Source organism: Xenopus tropicalis, chromosome 2 (genome assembly GCF_000004195.4).
Source record: "Xenopus tropicalis strain Nigerian chromosome 2, UCB_Xtro_10.0, whole genome shotgun sequence".
Lineage (NCBI taxonomy): Eukaryota > Metazoa > Chordata > Amphibia > Anura > Pipidae > Xenopus > Xenopus tropicalis.
This window is the reverse complement of record NC_030678.2, coordinates 121,485,053-121,505,790: the sequence shown is the minus strand read 5'-3', so window position 1 is coordinate 121,505,790 and position 20,738 is coordinate 121,485,053. Positions and strand designations below refer to the sequence as shown.

At 37.7% G+C, this 20,738-nt stretch overlaps 1 protein-coding gene across 3 annotated transcripts in view; it reads left to right on the top strand.

Annotated features, from left to right (window-relative positions):
* farp1 (FERM, ARH/RhoGEF and pleckstrin domain protein 1) overlaps positions 1-20,738 on the top strand; it is a 109,502-nt gene that overhangs the window by 15,587 nt on the left and 73,177 nt on the right. For all 3 annotated transcript variants that reach the window (XM_031897060.1, XM_012957718.3, XM_002935645.5), the window contains exon 2: positions 4,616-4,816. In XM_031897060.1, coding sequence (XP_031752920.1) covers positions 4,646-4,816 — 171 coding nt within the window. In that variant the 5' untranslated portion in view covers positions 4,616-4,645. The remainder of the gene's footprint in view (positions 1-4,615; positions 4,817-20,738) is intronic.

Here is a 20,738-nt window from a genome sequence, read left to right as displayed (position 1 = left end):
CCAATCTTAGAATTTTTTAGCACTTCCTAAAATAACATAAAGAAGATGCAGGTAAAAGTTGTTTCCCTGCAATGAATTTCCTTTGCTTTATTTGATTGGCTGCTAGGTACACACTCACTGACATCTAGAGGGCAAATTAATTGAAAAACAAAGGGGATACCAGCGTTTTTCTCAGCAAGAAGAAAATGTTTTGGGGCTCTGTTTGGTGGATCCATTATATCTAGTGCTCTGGTGGGCCCTTAATGCCCATAGTCTGACTATGGTTGCTGACATAACTAACATTCATTGGTTGCCTTCATTTTAGCTGATCTCTAGTTCAGGCCATTAAAATGATTGGGGAGGAATTTTTTCTCCTGGATTAAAAAAGTAATATTGAGAGCAACCTTTACAGTTCTAATACAGTGACGCGAGTTAAAAATAAGTTGCATAATTTGAACTTTTTAATTGATTAAAATGCTAACATTTCTGAAAGCACTACAGGTTGAACTAATTTCTTTTTTTCTAGAGGGAAGTTTAACCGAAAATGATTCCTACCCAAGTATTTGAGCTTATTATTATAAATTATACTAAATTAAAAGTGGTTTTGATTTTATTCCTCTGAAATTTGTGAGCATTAAATCTGCTCATGTGTTTTCTGTTCATGTGAAATAACCAATTTAAAATAACAGACAGATATATTGAATGTAATTAGCTGCCCTTTTGAGGTATCAGGGCTTACCCACCACTGAGCTACAGAAAGAACAAGCAGTAAAACAAGGTGAATGTATCAGGCTATTGCAATGGGGCCGCCTGTCATTACTTAGTATGATAACAAACCAAACAGAAATAATACAGCCAGTAGGGGAGTGGAAAGCTAATTTGCTTATGTTCTGTAACAAGGTCCTCAGTCCATGTATTTACTTTAATTGTTTGCAATTGTATCCTAATGCCACACAAGGCTAGTAGGTGCATACATCTGGCAAACACATTGAACCACAGAACTTCTTTGGCTTTACATAGAGACTTTTATTTGTATTCAAACTGAAAGCCTTTAATTTGACTAAAGGTGTTTGTCTTGTATTATATCTGTAATTTCATGTTGCTTTAAAAAAAAAAAAACAACTTACACTTACTCTGTGTCTTGAAACAAAGTGCTACCTGAAACAGATAAGATTGCGATTGTAAAAGGAGGTAAAGTTTTAGTTTATTTTTATGTTATACAAAAATAGGGAACACTTCTGTCTTAAATAAAAACAAAGTGTTCAGAAATTTACAGGTACACTTTACTGGTATTTTTCTTTTATAGGCTTTGCTCTGTTATCCAAGAACTGACACAATTTATTTGTCTGCTGTCGTTCTTTTGTTACATATATCTTGCTATGATTGCAATATTTATAGCAGTTTTGTGCAACCAGCGGCCTTCCTTCCGTTTTTGAGCCACAAGTGCACATTTTAAACTACTAGGATTTGGAAAGCTGTATGTTAATTGGTTGTAACTATGGAGATTTTATATATATATATATACAGTGGTGTGAAAAACTATTTGCCCCCTTCCTGATTTCTTATTCTTTTGCATGTTTGTCACACTTAAATGTTTCTGCTCATCAAAAACTGTTAACTATTAGTCAAAGATAACATAATTGAACACAAAATGCAGTTTTTAAATGAAGGTTTACGTTATTAAGGGAGAAAAAAAACTCCAAATCTAAATGGCCCTGTGTGAAAAAGTGATTGCCCCCCTTGTTAAAAAAATAACTTAACTGTGGTTTATCACACCTGAGTTCAATTTCTGTAGTCACCCCCAGGCCTGATTACTGCCACACCTGTTTCAATCAAGAAATCACTTAAATAGGAGCTACCTGACACAGAGAAGTAGACCAAAAGCACCTCAAAAGCTAGACATCATGCCAAGATCCAAAGAAATTGAGGAACAAATGAGAACAAAAGTAATTGAGATCTATCAGTCTGGTAAAGGTTATAAAGCCATTTCTAAAGCTTTGGGACTCCAGCGAACCACAGTGAGAGCCATTATCCACAAATGGGAAAAACATGGAACAGCGGTGAACCTTCCCAGGAGTGGCCGGCCGACCAAAATTACCCCAAGAGCGCAGAGACAACTCATCCGAGAGGCCACAAAAGACCCCAGGACAACATTGAAAGAATTGCAGGCCTCACTTGCCTCAATTAAGGTCAGTGTTCACGACTCCACCATAAGAAAGACTGGGCAAAAACGGCCTGCATGGCAGATTTCCAAGGCGCAATCCACTTTTAAGCAAAAAGAACATTAAGGCTCGTCTCAATTTTGCTAAAAAACATCTCAATGATTCCCAAGACTTTTGGGAAAATACCTTGTGGACCGACGAGGCAAAAGTTGAACTTTTTGGAAGGTGCGTGTCCCGTTACATCTGGCGTAAAAGTAACACAGCATTTCAGAAAAAGAACATCATACCAACAGTAAAATATGGTGGTGGTAGTGTGATGGTCTGGGGTTGTTTTGCTGCTTCAGGACCTAGAAGGCTTGCTGTGATAGATGGAACCATGAATTCTACTGTCTACCAAAAAATCCTGAAGGAGAATGTCCGGCCATCTGTTTGTCAACTCAAGCTGAAGCGATCTTGGGTGCTGCAGCAGGACAATGACCCAAAACACACCAGCAAATCCACCTCTGAATGGCTGAAGAAAAACAAAATGAAGACTTTGGAGAGGCCTAGTCAAAATCCTGACCTGAATCCTATTGAGATGTTGTGGCATGACCTTAAAAAGGCGGTTCATGCTAGAAAACCCTCAAATAAAGCTGAATTACAACAATTCTGCAAGGGTGGCCCAACCAGTTATTAGGTTCAGGGGGCAATTACTTTTTCACACAGGGCCATGTAGGTTTGGATTTTTTTTCTCCCTAAATAATAAAAACCCTCATTTAAAAACTGCATTTTGTGTTTACTTGTGTTATCTTTGACTAATAGTTAAATGTGTTTGATAATCAGAAACATTTTGTGTGACAAACATGCAAAAGAATAAGAAATCAGGAAGGGGGCAAATAGATTTTCACACCACTGTATATATATATATATATATATATATATATATATATATATATATATATATATATATATATATACATACATACATTCCAATTGACAATGCGCACTCCTCATCCTTTATAATTCATTTATTGTTGCATTAAAAACATCAACGTTTCGGTCCAGGTCTAGGACCTTTATCAAGATGTTAAACCATGGTTTAACATCTTGATAAAGGTCCTAGACCTGGACCGAAACGTTGATGTTTTTAATGCAACAATAAATGAATTATAAAGGATGAGGAGTGCGCATTGTCAATTGGAATGAATATGAGCTACAACCATGTGCAGCACCCTTGAATTGGATATGGAGTAAAGTGAGTAATGGGAGTGTGGACCTAGTGATACAATATATATATATATATATATATATATACATATATATATATATATATATATATATATATACATATATATACATATATATACATATATACATACACACAGTATGTAAACAACGAAAGGACACAGTATTCGCAGGGCTTAGAAAATATCCTTTATTAGTGCTAACGAAAATCAACATTTTGTTGTGACCGAAACGTCGGTCACAACAAAATAAGGCTTTTGCTGAAAATGAATCTTCCAAGACATCTCAGGGTCCTGAAATATAATTTATATATAAATATTATCTACCCATTATGTACATACACCAAAAAATTGCCTGGGTGTCCAGTGTAGATATGGAAATGTAAACAACAAAAGGACACAGTACTCACAGGGCTTATAAAAAAGCAAAAAAATCCTTTATACTAATATATATGTTGTTATATTATCATTTATATATATCATTTTCAGCAAAAGCCTTATTTACTAGTATTCATTGCTCATTTTAGGCTGTCCAGTTCATTGCTGTACATGAGATACATATGAATATAATTGTCTTTTTAAGGGCTTTTGATTGGAAAGTGCTAGACTGTAGAGCTCCTTCCAGATGCTTGGAAGGAGGGTGTGCCTTTGGTGGGAGATGCTTTGCTTTTCCATCTGTGCCTTATCTCCAGCACCAGTCAGACTCTAGTACTGTTCTGTTGGGGGCCTCTGCAGAACACTGGCTGGTGTCCAAAACCGAGGAGGGGTGGTACTGAAACTACTGTAATAACCCATAAACTTGTTCTTTAGTAGCTTTGCTTTTTGTTAGAACTTCTAATTGAAACATACTTCCAGGTTTGACAGGTTTGAAAGGTTTCAGAAACTTACCTCTTTAAAGAAAAAAAAAATATTTTTCTACATAAGTTTATACAGTCTCTTTTTATGAGTATACATGGCTTAAAAAATAGGGCAGTTTTTCATATATATGTATTTCTACCAGCTGGGTTATGAACCTCTTGACCTTCAGAGAGTTTTCAGCTATATATCATTATCACAGCTTTGGTCTAGACTGTTGCCAGATTCATTCTGAGACCTCCTCTTGTAAATGCTCATGCTGAATTTGTATTTAGATTCAACAGAATATAGGTATGAGTTTTTTTTGTAACCTACTTATTTTTCATTGGTATTGTTAAAAGACCATTGGTTTTAATTTTTATGATTTAAATGGTTTTCTCCTTTTGCATCTGACAGCAAAAGTAAGAGGAACTGGATTTCTTGAGCATGGGGGAATCGGAGCAGAGACAAACGGCCGCTTCTCGATTAGGAGCTCCCGAAAGTGTTGGTATCAGCACACTAGAACATGGAGTCAAGCCGCCTTTATCACCGCAGGGGAAAATCTATCCATTCAAGGTCCAGATGCTGGATGAAACCTTGGAGACCGTTGAAGTTCCAGTAAGACATTTACAGCTATGCATTTATGCCATATATAATTTAAGAATATAAAGGAATACAACATTTGTGAGCTGCCTCATATGTTTCTATTTTATATATTAGTCCCATCTCTCCCTCCTTGTTTGTAGATGAAATAGTTGAAGTATGGTAGTGTTATGTACTTATAGTCTGTTATTGGCTTATTCAGGTTTAGAGAAGACATTCTAACATTTTAACACTTTATTATGGCTGGTCAGTTCAAGCAGCCTACTAAGGAATTATTGCTTAAGAAAACACTTCAATCAAGTAGGCCAGATTAGGATGGATGCCACTTTCTGTATGTATTTCATATATATTTCATAAGACCATTGGCACTTAGAATAATTTCAAAACGTTTCCATGAGTTTATAGCCGGGGAAAAGACAAAAGAACAACCTCAGGCAAGGACTGTATAAAACAAATTGGTCCATGCAGGAGTTTTAAGGTGATTTCCATAGACAGTCTTCAATTTACATGAAGTAACAGCTAATGCTAATAGTAGTAGCAAGGGTTCAGGTATCAGTGCTGGCCCAGTTATGTTCTTATGAAACGAATTGAAAGCAAATACCTGTGTTTATCCAGCAAACGGGGTGATGGATCACCTGCATAAAGCAGATATTGGCTTTCAATTTATTCCATAAATGCTAGCAACAGCTGACTGGTTCTGCCCATCGGTACTATGATTTACCAGGGTATGCAGAACATGCAGACCAAAGCTGTTTATTTAGTGACCAGATTATCTGGCAGAACTATTTTTGTGAACCTAATTATGTTAATATTATGAAGGTATTTACTTTTGTTATAGACCCTCTGACATACTTGGGGCCTTAAAAATATTTGATATAGGCCACAGTCATTTTAAGGTGACCTTAAAATAAATTTTATTTAACAACTGTTATTTTACAGCACATTCTAATGGCAATAGATACACACTGTGATAATAAATGTAATATTGCATACAATGTTTTCCAGCAGAGAGCTGTTACCTTCATGACTCCCGCCCCATTCTGGAGGTGGAAAGTACAAGGACATATTCCTCTAGACCTGCTTGTGTCTCATGCTGACACAAGTTTTGCATCATGACTGATTTCTGCCTTAGCCATGGCCTTAGTTACTGCAGAATGCCTATGATTGAGTTGTCCTATGTGAGCAATTACAGTTGCTGAATGAAAACTGAATGTGACCCCTAAATTGATTAGTAAAATTTGAGGACAGTAACAAAAATGTAATCATCTGTGAACAAAAGAATGAGGGTCAGCTGTCCAGTGCTGTAAAATTAATGACATTAATGGTTCAAGTGCTGAGTTTTAGCAGGATCCTGTACTGAGTGCATTCTTACTTGTGTCTAATAGAAGTAATCATGTTGACTAATCCTAGCCTAGCCTGGGAGTAAGTAGTCATACACTGCATCACCATGTTTCTTGCTTTTCTCAAATGCCCCTTAATAGACTCAGTCTGAATGTTTGTCCCATGGGCCAAACAGTCGGATCACAGTGATGGTAAAAAAAGGCTATTGGGAGTGGACTGCATCAACAAACCATTTTTTAAACCTGTCCCATGTACATGTGGCAGTTTTTTGGCCAGATATTTGCCCTGTACACAGAAAATAATCTTTAAATGGCCACTTAAGTCTGCGCTAGGGATGCCTGGAAAAATAAAGAAATATGGAGATGCTGCCCTACATTTTTCCTTTGGCCCGTTAATTTTTTCGTAAAAGAAACATGGAGGTACTAGTAGCAGCTACTTGTCAAGGCTACAAAATAAGACAATACTGTTCAGTTAATGATAATTGTCTTTGTGTGTTTTAGCAGAGAAAATTCTCAGTATTATCTATGGCAGGATAATTTCTGGCATTTAGCAGCCATAACAAGTAGCTGCTACTAAATAGCTCTCTGTGTCTTTGACCTAAAGTGTGTTTTAGGTCTGTGTGTGTGTGGGGCTGGTAACTCCATTCCTTTTCTCCACCTACTTCTGTTAGCTTTATGTCCAGTCGTACACCCAGGTATTGACACATTTATACACTGGATATGTGCAATTTCCTTAACTCTGTTACCAAACTGTTTTAGTTATCATATAATCTACAAGTTGAGTGTGTGTTTAGTATTCTCACTAACTAAATATGATCCCTTTATTTTATAAGCTTTATGTAAGCTGCAAAATGACAGCCCTATAACTGTATGCAAAAGCTGCTGATACAAGTTTGAAATTACACCGCGCAAGGACCAACAAATGATGTGCATTTATAAAACAAACAACAAGAACACTACAAAGTGAAAATATAGCATCCTACATTTGTTAAGGGCAAATATACTGGTAGGCAGACAAATTTTAAATATTTATAGCGCATGCTAACTAGCCCAGCTGAACAAACAGACTGCAAATGTAAACCGATAAACAGCACAAGTGGTTTGTCAGCAGGCCAACTTGCTTAAAGAGCTGTATCATCATTCTTTCAGTAAAGAAATTATTCTACGGGTTCATAAGAATAGCCACATTATGTATATAAATTGTCTATGCCTAATTTATTTAGCTTGGCAGCTCTCAGCAGCTTGAACTATGTTTTAAAAATTGGATTTTTTTGTAAATCAATATGCATTTTGTGTATAAACTTATTATGTTAAAAGCAACAGTTAATGGAAAATAAGTTAGACTGGAATTAAGTTTATTTTAAGCATATTGATTTCCAAAGTTTTATGAGTCATTTCTGCCATATGTGTGTGGAAGGATCTGATCTACTTAATTTTGTTGTACAATATCATCTGTCATAGTAAACTTTAAACATTATTTTTATCTGATACCTTTAATGACCTACCAGGATTATACTGTAAGTGTTAAAGGAGAAGGAAAGGCTAAGTCACTTGGGGGTGCTAAAATGTTAAGCACCACCTAAGTGGCTTTAATCGCTTACCTCGTACCTGTTAGGAGAAAACAGCACCAGCCCGGGGTACCTGGAGCGATGTGCTTCCTCCTTCCGCCTGCGGTTTGCTAAGACTAACACATGGGTGCATGCGCAGTAGAGTGAAATGCTGACTTCTCTGTTAAAGTTCGGCTTTTCACTCTACTGCGCATGCGCGCGCGAGCGATACAGGAAGGAGGAAGCGATGCAGGTACCCCGGGCTGGTGCTGTTCTCTCCGTACAGGGGCACCAGCCCGGGGTAAAAGGTAAGCCATTCAAGTCACTTGGGGGTGCCTAACATTTTGGCACCCCCAAGTGACTTTGCCTTTCCTTCTCATTTAAGGTCCCCATACAAGGGCCGATAGTAGCTGCCGATATCGGTCCCTTGGACCGATTCGGCAGCTTATTGGCCCGTGTAGGGGCAGAAACGAGGGGGCTGTCCGACCGATATCTGGCCTAAAATTGGCCAGGTTAGAAAATTCAGTCGGATCGCGGTCCATATCGGCTCATTAATGCGCTCCCCGAACCGTCCGCCCCATTGCTGCCAATATAATTTGATTGTTTGGCCCCAGGCCAAACGATCGAATTATTATTTTTTTTTACCTACACGCTCCCCGATATCGCCCACCCGTAGGTGGGGATATCGTGTGAAGATCCGCTGATCATACATTTGTGGCCATTTAGGCCACCACAGGTTGTCTGCCAAATCAGTCGGATTTGTCTGTTTGGCCTTAAAGCACTGCAGCCCGATTATGTCCTTTCCCAATGGGATTAGTTAAAACATTTACATTGGTTGTTGGATGGATTAATGAAAGGCTGGTTGTATAATTTTTTTGTTGTTTCAGCACAATCAGAAGCCCCATATTAAAGGGTATCTATATTGCCTTGTTTAAACGGTGTCTATGGACAGTACAGAAACCTTTTAAAAAGTTTAATATGTATATGTAATAAAAGGTACTAAGTTTGGTCAGCAGCAGTAACCTACAGCAACCAATTAGAGGTGACTAGTACATTCTGCCTGCTGATTTGTTACTGGGGCACTGCTCCTGGGCAAACTTAGTGCCTTTTATTATGTAATCCTATAAAATGTTTAGGGTTCTTGTTGCATTTTAAGGTTCACTAATTTTTTAGTGATCTCTCTGTCCTGAGTTAGTTAAACTTTTACTTGTTCTGCATGCATTTTAGGTATTCAGTTCAGTTATTCATTGTTGGTTATTATTTGCACTGAAAAATTACTTATTAAAGGCTACAAAACAAATGATTTTATCAACAATGTAAATGTTTTTCCAGCTTTTATAAGACTGTTAAACAAAAAGATCTTCCACAAAGTTTTATTATGGGTGTAGTCAATCTTAGGCTAGCACATTATTGCTGCTCTCCGTCCAAAGTATAATGTACACTGACAGGCATGGTTTTCACCATACTGAATGTGCCACAAGATCAAAGCAGGCCAATATTGGCTGCAGACTCGGCCCTTCCAGACTAAAGCTGGCCATACACGTGGTGAGCTGACGATGTTTCGTGCGACCATTGGTCGCACGAAACATCGTCAGATCCGCCACTCACCGTCAGGGCTGAAACAGCAGATAAGGAGGTAGAAACAATAGGATTTCTACCTCCTTCTGCCGATTCAGCCCTGACGGCAGATTTTGGTCAGGCGCCTTCTATGGCGCCCGATCAAAATTTTCTAACCTGGCCGATCGGCGAATCGTCCAATATCAGCAGCTTCCTGCGATATGGGTCGACTTGCCGACATGCCATAAACGCACCAAATATCGTACGAAACCGTGTATGGCCAGCTTTAGTTGGCCTTTGTACAAGGACAAAATGATTTGCCTGACTGATGTCTTGCTGGCGGATTGGTCAGATCTTTTTCAAATAGTTTTAAAAATCCCATTGGGTGAGGATGGCAACAACCTGTAAATGGTCCCAGTGGGTCTATATAGGTTCCTAGCGTCAACCCAGTTGGGTTCGCCACATGGATGTCCAGATCTGGTAAGGAATGTATCCATTCCTTTATTACAAGTTTCAACATTTACCCTTAAAGTACGTTTTTGAGTATGGCAAATAGAACTCAGTTATTACGTCGTTATAGTATTAGGTTTTTGAATGATCTATACCTTACCAATATATATGCTTCTTGTTGCCAACAAAAGGAGTTCACATTGTCATGCATTTGGTCACACTTCCAGTTGACTCATATCATCATTTAGACAACACCAAGAAATAAAATGTACTCATGAACATAAACAGGAACATTTTGGCCATTACAGTAGTTTGATCTCACAAAAAACATGATAGGCAATGTAGTTCACCATAAATTGCCATTAAATGCTAAGATCCTATGTTTAGCTGTCTGGTTTAAAATTTTTCCTGATTTTACCCATACACTGCAACCATCATGATATGTATGTCAGGTGATGATAGAGAGACTGCTCATTTATAGAATGTTGCTTAGAATTTTTTTTTTTTTTTTGTAAATAATAAAATAAAATATACGTTTTGGGATGAAACTCCCATTAATAACTCTTGAAAAATCCATGTGTGTGATTTGTGCCTTCAATATTTTTCTTATAGTGTATTACATCACACTTTTGATTTTCTAGATACTTTGTCCCAGTTATGTGATATGATGTTCCACCCATTACTGGCTATTGGATATACCTCGAACTGGTTGAATGACCAGAAACAAAAAAATAAAAGAAATATGACACCAAGGGAATTTAATGACAAGTAGCTTCTTGTCCCAGCTATGTTCTTGTGCAGGATGTTTGTGCTATGGGTTTTATGCAAGATTCTTATGCTGGGGTTTCTTGTGCAGGATTTCCATTCTTGGAGTTCTTGTGCAGAATATATGTTCAGGTGGTTCTTGCACAGAGTTTCTTTTCAGTCAATTATTTTCTGTCCTGTAAGTCTTTGTGCATGAATCCTGTAGTTTCCACAGTAGGTCCCGAGCATTCTGGATAACAGGTCTTATACCTGTATATATATACAGTGGTGTGAAAAACTATTTGCCCCCTTCCTGATTTCTTATTCTTTTGCATGTTTGTCACACTTAAATGTTTCTGCTCATCAAAAACCGTTAACTATTAGTGAAAGATAACATAATTGAACACAAAATGCAGTTTTTAAATGAAGGTTTATGTTATTAAGGGAGAAAAAAAACTCCAAATCTACATGGCCCTGTGTGAAAAAGTGATTGCCCCCCTTGTTAAAAATAACTTAACTATGGTTTATCAATTTCAATTTTCAATTTCAATATCAATTTCTGTAGTCACCCCCAGGCCTGATTACTGCCACACCTGTTTCAATCAAGAAATCACTTAAATAGGAGCTACCTGACACAGAGAAGTAGACCAAAAGCACCTCAAAAGCTAGACATCATGCCAAGATCCAAAGAAATTCAGGAACAAATAAGAACAAAAGTAATTGAGATCTATCAGGTTATAAAGCCATTTCTAAAGCTTTGGGACTCCAGCGAACCACAGTGAGAGCCATTATCCACAAATGGCAAAAACATGGAACAGTGGTGAACCTTCCCAGGAGTGGCCGGCCGACCAAAATTACCCCAAGAGCGCAGAGACAACTCATCCGAGAGGCCACAAAAGACCCCAGGACAACATCTAAGAACTGCAGGCCTCACTTGCCTCAATTAAGGTCAGTGTTCACGACTCCACCATAAGAAAGAGACTGGGCAAAAACGGCCTGCATGGCAGATTTCCAAGGCGCAAACCACTTTTAAGCAAAAAGAACATTATGGCTCGTCTCAATTTTGCTAAAAAACATCTCAATGATTGCCAAGACTTTTGGGAAAATATCTTGTGGACCGACGAGACAAAAGTTGAACTTTTTGGAAGGTGCGTGTCCTGTTACATCTGGCGTAAAAGTAACACAGCATTTCAGAAAAAGAACATCATACCAACAGTAAAATATGGTGGCGGTAGTGTGATGGTCTGGGGTTGTTTTGTTGCTTCAGGACCTGGAAGGCTTGCTGTGATAGATGGAACCATGAATTCTACTGTCTATCAAAAAATCCTGAAGGAGAATGTCCGGCCATCTGTTTGTCAACTCAAGCTGAAGCGATCTTGGGTGCTGCAGCAGGACAATAACCCAAAACACACCAGCAAATCCACCTCTGAATGGCTGAAGAAAAACAAAATGAAGACTTTGGAGTGGCCTAGTCAAAGTCCTGACCTGAATCCTATTGAGATGTTGTGGCATGACCTTAAAAAGGCGGTTCATGCTAGAAAACCCTCAAATAAAGCTGAATTACAACAATTCTGCAAAGATGAGTGGGCCAAAATTCCTCCAGAGCGCTGTAAAAGACTCGTTGCAAGTTATCGCAAACGCTTGATTGCAGTTATTGCTGCTAAGGGTGGCCCAACCAGTTATTAGGTTCAGGGGGCAATTACTTTTTCACACAGGGCCATGTAGGTTTGGATTTTTTTTCTCCCTAAATAATAAAAACCCTCATTTAAAAACTGCATTTTGTGTTTACTTGTGTTATCTTTGACTAATAGTTAAATGTGTTTGATGATCAGAAACATTTTGTGTGACAAACATGCAAAAGAATAAGAAATCAGGAAGGGGGCAAATAGTTTTTCACACCACTGTATATATATATATAATGTTTTGTATCACTTTATAGAGAAGTTAATAATTACATTACTCTCAACCTGCCTTCTTGTTACGTATTTACAAGTTTTCTGCTTTGGGTTTGTTGCCTCCTGGAAATCGTAGTACCACAAGTCAGCTCTCTCTATATTCACATACGGTAACATAGAGCAAATGTTTTTGTTTTGTTCTCTCGGTTTAATCTGGGTAAATGGAAGGATGGTAATGTGGATATGATCAGTCCTCTTCTGTAAGAAATTCCTACAGCAGCTGTCTGGCATTTGCAACCATGTGCTTTGTGGCTTTGCTAAAGTTAGTTTTGTCATGGGAAAGAAAGGAGTTTCCCCAGACGTGGTTAGGCAGTATGCTCTCACTGCCCGAAGAAGGAAACTCATGATAAACTCTTCTCTTTAGTAGAAAGTTGTATTAGTTTAGTGTCTAAAATGTAAAATGGGGAAACTTACCATTCATTAATTAGTCGTTCAGTTCTCCTGTTTCATTAGCAGAATTACTCTTACAATGTACTATAGATATATATATATATATATATATATATTCCTTCAAAATGTTCTATATTTTTATATGAATGTGACCTTAAACATGTGTCTGATTTTCAAACAAGTCCTAAAAGAAGATAAAGAAAACCTAGTAAAACAAATGAAACAAAGTTTATTATATTTGACTGAAAACACCAGATTCTGATTTTACCTTCAAATTTATATGGTAATCCTAATGGTTCACTTACTTTTGCCACACGCAGATATGTTATTGGATCATTTAAAAAAGAAAAAAAAAACTTGACAGAGAGAGAGATTTAATTTGGTACATCCATAATTAAAAATAAATAATTACAAATCTTAGGGTATTGTCACCCACCTACAAAGCCAGGAATTGCTCCAGCAACAAAATACTTAAAACTGAACTGAAATATTGCCAAAAGCATTATTTAAATATTAGTCCTCTTTAATACATATATCAGGCCTTTTGCTTGAAGTTTCACAGATGCAGGGGTATACAGATATGGGACCTGTTATCCAGAATGCTCAGGACCTGGGGTTTTCTGGATAAGGGGTCTTTTCATAATTTGGATTTCCATGCAGTCTACTAAAAAATAGTTAAAGCATTAAATAAACCTTCTACCTACAAAAAGGATTGACCATATCATAGTTGGAAACAATACAATTAACTATTGTATTATTACAGAGAAAAGGGAAAATATTTAAAAACATTTAAATTATTTGATTAAAATGGAGTCTATGGGAGATGGCCCTCCTGTAAATTGGACCTTTTTGGATAATGGGTTTCTGGCTAACGGATCTATGTTTGTACTTGTCATCTTAAGACCATTAGCAGTACTTGAAACTTTCTATTTCACTAAATTGATTGTAGTCTTTAATTTGTAAAACCTTTTAGTTTCAAGGTATGTAACAAGTTCCTATGGACATGTGATAATAAGAAAGTGTTAGTGGCATTGGATTTATCAGGTTTTTCCTGCTTTCAGCAAAGGCCTGATGCCAAGGTTAGGTTATAGCTACAAGCTCATAGAATGTTAAATTAGAGAATCAATAGAGGAACTATGTGAATCAAATCAGCAATAGGAAAGGATCTCTGCTCTCAGTACATAGTCCAGCCATCACTATGAAGACTACAAACAAAGCTTATCTTAATTGAAATGCTAAGCATTTCTTCACTCTACTTCCTAGGATATTTATTTCCAGTGCTGCCCTTGGTAATGTTCATCAAAGTATCTAGAACAGAATGTTTCATTAAAGAAGTATTTTACTAGCAAATGCAGCTGTAGAATATCTTTATGTACATAAAGGAATATGAGTTCCTAACATTACTGGAATTGTTGCCATAGAAGGCGTCTGCCATAATCTTATTTAAAAATCGCATTTTATTTCTCTGTCATAGAATCTGTATGTATATTGTGTTTTCTGAAAACAAACAAACAAAAAAAATATATTATATTACATCAGACCAAGGATCCCCAACCTTTTTTACCCATGAGCCACACTCAAATGTAAAAAGAGTTGCGAAGCAACACAAGCATGAAAGGCATGATGGTGCCAAATAATGGCTTTGATTGGCTATTTAATATGTGGACTGGCAGCCTATAGGAGGCTCTGGCAGTAGACCTGTTTTTTTTATTCAATCAAAACTTGCCACCAAGGCAGGAATTCAAAAATAAACACCTGCTTTAAGGCCACTGGGAGCAACATCCAAGGGGTTGGTGAGCAACATGTTACTCACAAACCACTGGTTGGGGATCACTGCTTCAGACCCTTGCATTGATATTTCAGAAATACTTTCTAGGGACAGAACCATTGTGTTAGTATGTCACTGTTGTGAGTAGGTGTATATCACTGATAATGTAATCCTAACCTCAATTCTCATTTCCTATATCATTGTTGATGCCTTGATTTAGACCAACTACAATTATTCAAAGTCTGCTCTAAGCCATTGAACCAAATTTAAAACAGCCAGTCTTAATAAGCATTTGCTCACCCCTTCATGAAATTGCCCTGGACCCTTCGCTCAGGGAGAAGCACGGGTAGACCCAGCAGTCACAAGCACAATTTCTCCGATGGGTGCGCACTCCAAACACAAAAGACACGAAACGCATGAAGATTATTGTAAAATAAAGCTTGTTTCTTAACCACCTCCATTTGTGTTTGGAGTTCACACCCATCAGAGAAATTGTGCCTTGATTTAGATACTAATTTCCCTAATGGTTAGCTCATTGCATTATTATGTGTTCAGGAGGGCTCAGCGTCAATTCCATGGTATAAATTAAATGGATAGAAGACTAGCTAGTATAAAGCTTGCAGGTTTTTCATGTAAACAGTTGTATATGGAATGAGTTAGGGTTCAGCTTGATTTTTATCTATTGTCATAGCAGAGTTAAGATACATTTCTCTTTAACCCACTGCTTCTCGTATGTGGTTAGCCTAAAGGGGCAATATACCCCTTGTTCATCATGATTGGGACTTATGAATATATGCTCTTGGCTGTTGTTTTGTTTTAAGTAAAATTTCTTTTTTTAATTATTTTTTGAGCTAACAAGGAAACCATAGAGATGGAAGCTAGCTTTAGCTTCCAACTTTGTTTCTTGTGAGCTATTGTGGAAAGAGGAGAAGGCAGTTTATCATAATGGACTTCAGCTATCTAAATTAGACACAACAAAGAAGGGAGGGACTGGTTATTTATACAGGAAGATGTATAAGGTAAGGGGCATATGAAGGGGTTTGTTCACTTTCCTCTACCTGTGCTTACAATGAATGCGGAGGTGGGCTTCATGTGTCCCTGCCTGAAAAAAACAACAGTATTCTGTTTCTCTAGGCTTGTTACTGTAGAACCAAATTATAGTAAATTATATTCAGTAAGAGAAGACTGCATTGCTTAAAGGAGAAGGAAAGGCTAAGTCACTTGGGGGTGCCAAAATGTTAGGCACCCCCAAGTGACTTAGATCGATTTTTTACCCCGGGCTGGTGCCCCTGTACGGAGAGAACAGCACCAGCCCGGGGTAGCAGCGATCGCTTCCTTCTTCCTTGTTCGCTGCCGCGCATGCGCAGTAGAGTGAAGAGCCGAACTTTGAACAGGGTGCCTAACATTTGGCACCCCCAAGTGACTTAGCCTTTCCTTCTCCTTTAAGTGTTGCCAACTGGTTTAGTCAGATGATGGAGGTTGCAGTCAGATCAGATTTTGTTCACTTATACAAGCCCATACATGGAGCAGCTGTTGATTTTACTGTAGATGTAACCTTCAGATTTACAGTTTACTAAGCTTATATATATAGCATACATGTTTGGTCTGCTTGTAACAGTGGTGACATTTCAAAATTGTACTTGGTTTCTGTTTTTTTTCAGTAGTTTTTTGGACGCTTTATATTTCATAGCATTCATGAAAAGTATAATATTTCTGTCTTTTATGTATGAAATCTTGAATCTGGCGACATTCATATGAACAGCTGGACTTTTGTTCAGAAAACATTATATAGTGTTTAATATGTAAAGTGGAAATTGGTCGTGGGAACTTAGCCTAAGTAATTGCACAGCAAAATGTTAAAACTATGTTTGACCTTCTAAGAACAACAATTCTGAAGGGAAACAAGTGTCTTAGATTTGTAGAAGTAAGTTAAATATATGTATAAATAAAATCTGTCGTTCAGCTGTAACTTGATGGAAGTGTGGGCTAACATTTTAAGTTACAATGATCATGGAGGCAGCAATCCTCTCTTAATGATGCTGTTCTTTTCCTTTACTAACTATCTGCTGCCCATTTCTTCTCCAAATTGACAGAATACAGGGCAATTTAATGTAGTTGTTAAATACTTAAACTCTCAAAAACGAATCACTGCGGCATTATAAATGTTGATAAACAATGTTTTGTAGCATACTAAGGTTAGTGGCTTTGAGCACAGCATTTAGCTATGTTTCCAGGCAACTATCATTTAACAGTTAGTGCACAAGAGCTTGCAAAATATTTCAGTAAAAGCCTAAGGGGACACTTAATGTGTCCAGTATTTCACTATCCCAAAATGAGATTTGTTTTTAAATTTTCAAAAAATTATAGCTGAAGCCCAGCATTGACCCTACTTTTTTTTCTTAAAGAAAAACTAGTCCTTATTAGTTTTGAGGGAGGTCCCCAGTATTGTATCTGTTGCTCTGATTTAAAGGAAACGGTACATGTTAAAACCTAAAAGAAACAGACGGGGGCTGTAAATACATAAGTAAATAGCTTGCTATAAGAAACAATAGATTAAATTAAAGGAACAGTAACACCAAAAAATGAAAGTGTAAAAAAATAATTACGATATTATGTACTGTTGCCCTGTGCTGGTACAGCTGGTGTGTTTGTGTCAGAAAGACTACTATAAATAAATTGATTAAGGTGTGCTACACAATGGACAAACTGGCTAGTTGTAGCCCCAGGTGCAAGCTGAACCCTCCGCCAGGGTAAAACAATATCCAGGATAAAATGAAAAAACAGCAGCACTCCGGAAATGTTGTAGAAAAAAGTGACTTTACTCAAGTGCACACGGCAACGTTTCGGGCTTAAACCAGCCCTTTATCAAGCCCTTTATAGCTTGCTATAAGAAACAATAGATTAAATTAAAGGAACAGTAACACCAAAAAATGAAAGTGTATAAAAATAATTACGATATTATGTACTGTTGCCCTGTGCTGGTACAGCTGGTCTGTTTGCCTCAGAAAGACTACTATAGTTTATATAAACAAAGCTGCTGTGTCGCCATGGGGGCAGCCATTCAAAGGAGAAAAGGCACAGGCACATAGCAGATAACAGATAAAGCCCCATTATATTCTACAGAGCTTATCGGTTATCTGCTATGTAACCTGTGCCTTTTCCCTTTTTTTTCCAGGTTGAATGGCTGCCCCCATGGCTACACAGTAGCTTATTTATATATAGTATTGTTACTTTAGCAAATACACAACTTTACCTGTGCAGGGTAACAGTACATTATGTTTTAGGGCTCTGGCACACGGGGAGATTAGTTGCCCGCGACAAAACTCCCTGTTCGCGATTTCGGGAAATGAAATCGCGCCGCGGCGTGTGCTATCCCACCAGCAACTTACATTGTCGCCGGTGGAATGGCAGGTGAAGGCAACTTGGGGAGATTAGTCGCCTGCGAACAGGAAGTTTTGTCGCGGCCGACTAATCTCCCTGTGTGCCAGAGCCCTAAAATACTTAAATACACTTTCATTTCAACTAGCCATGTGCGAAAAGCCTGAGCTTTCTATATATATTTCAGCAGAATTATACAGTATATGCGTTTTTAAAATGTAGCTTGATTCTGTTCTTGCTTATCCATTGGGAGAGGTTGCCCAACTGCACTTTCTGTTTTGGCTGCTCAAGTGGTCATAATATATATGTAAGGTGTTATTTATGACCCAAAAGTGGCTGTGGTCAGGCAAAAATGGCTGCATCCATTGCATAAAAAATGGCATTTATTCAATGCACTTAAAAGCCAGTGTCTAAAGACACTCCTTGCACTTACATTGTTTGTTACACATTGGGGCCGATTCATTAAAGTCTGAATTCCAAGTACGATTTGTGAAAATCTGCATTAAATACGAAAATTTCTGATGTGCGTTAATTTTGCGAAAGGTTGTGTCGCGCTTGTACGAAAATATTGTGGTACGATCTGAAAGTTACAAAATTTCATATCTGAATGATCATAAACGGCGCAAAAACCTTTCTGACTTTAAACCTTCAGTGCATGATTTTGGAAGCCTCCCATAGGACTAAATGGCACTCTGCAGCTCCAACCTGGCCCAAGGAAAGTCACGATACTGAAGCTTGAATGAATCCAAAACTTTCTTACTCGTTGCAACAAATATGATTTTGTCGCACAAATACGGAAAATTTGTAAGCTTTAGAAAAATATGAATTTTTTGTAATCGGACCTATCATACTTTAATGAATGTGCTCCTTAGTGCCTGTTTGATCTGAAAATTGAGCAAAAGTGCAAATATTGACACAGGAGCCCACACTTGCCATAAGTAAATGACCCTTATAGTAATGTGTAATATACAGTAGTTGAAAAGAGAGTTGTAATATTGTAAGACATTTGGGGTTAAGGTGCCAAGTCCTGAACCTTCAGCTGGAGGAGGTAAATCGCAGATCATAGGTAGGCCTTAACAGAAACAAACAAAATGGGCCAGTACAACTAATCATTGTTTATTAACTACTTTCTAATAACAATAATAATAATAATAGTAAACTAGGTGACAAAATATTACCTGATGTTTTGGTTTTAGGTGAAACAAATTTACAACCATCATTTACTACACTGTCCAAGCTAGGGTTAGTTTAAGAGATATAGATTCTTTTTTTCTTTCTCTTTCACTCTGAAGCTTTAGGGCAGGGATCCCCAACCTTTTTTACCCATTAGCCAAATTCAAATGTAAAAAGACTTGGGGAGCAACATAAGCATAAAATATGTTCCTGGGGGTGCCAAATAAGGACTGTTATTAGCTATTTGGTAGCCCCTATATGGACTGGCAGCCTACAGGAGGCTCTGTTTGACAGTACACCTGGTTTTTATGCCTCCAAAACAAGAATTCAAAAATAAGCACCTGCTTAAGGCCACTGGGAGCACCATCCAAGGGGTTGGAGAGCAACATGTTGCTCAGGAGCCACTGCTTGGGGATCACTGCTTTAGGGTAATCACACATGGGTACGTTTCCTGTAAAAACTCAAGAAAATTGTGTCATTTTTTTTTTTTACAATAGTGGGACAGTGCTGCAAGTTAATTATATACAACTGGCTTTAGATTGCAAGCTTGTATACTGTCTGGCTGTCTGTTGTGTTAAGCCAAATAATCTATTGAATTCACAACTCCTTAGTGAACAGAGACATTTTTATTTTCAGCATGTATAAGTGTAGTTTATATGCAGGGGCTTTACCTTCTGGAAACTCTGAGCTCTGTTAAAAGAACCATGTTTTAAAGTAGTTTGTTTATGAAAGAAGTGCTAAATGTCCTTACATGCTGATTTTTGTATACACACTTTATTCTTTCTCACCTTCATAAAAAAATTCAACGTGTGGAAAAAGATATGTCCCATTTGGGTAGCTTCATGGATGAATACATTCTTTAGTTAATTGGTTATGACTTATCAGTCTAGACTCTGTGTTTGCTTGCTGCGGTTTTTCTACCTAATAAGCTTTCTGTATACAATTTTCATTCCTGTCTCCTAAGTCTTTTTTTCTTTCTGTTCAGCACTAAGATATAGTTTTGTCGGATGCAGGCACTAGCATAGATGGCTAGTAAACTGTAGGCATTTCTTGTTTTAAAGGAGAATGCAAGTCAAAATTTAAAAAGCATACTGCCCAATAGTCCTCCTATTGTTTAGTAAAAACACCACACTTTTGGCTCACCTTATCATATATTTACTCAGTCACACTTAAGGTGCCCATACACGTTAAGATTCGCTCGCTTGGCGAGATCGCCAAGCGAGCGGATCTTCACCCGACATCCCCACCGGAGAATTTCTGCTTTAGGAGAAATGCCCAACACCACAAAACTGCAATTAACATTGCTGCAAACCACCTATTGTTGTATGCATTGGACCAGTTTTATACCAGAAAACACAACTGGTCATTTTCAAATGAAATCTGCCTTGTGTTTGCAGTGACATGCAGTTGCCTTTAATGTCATGGCCCGTTCTGCACTGGTGATATTGGGCAGTACTAACGCTTTCTTCATTGGAAGTATGCGGCGGTACTGACATTTTCTCCACCTGTGTTTGAAAATAATGTCACCAGTTAATAGCTGATTTTATCAGTGTTGATTCTGTTGAGGCTTACAGTAATGTTTCATTCAGGCAAATGGAAAAATCCATACTCTATTTTCTTCAGTATTTCTATCTT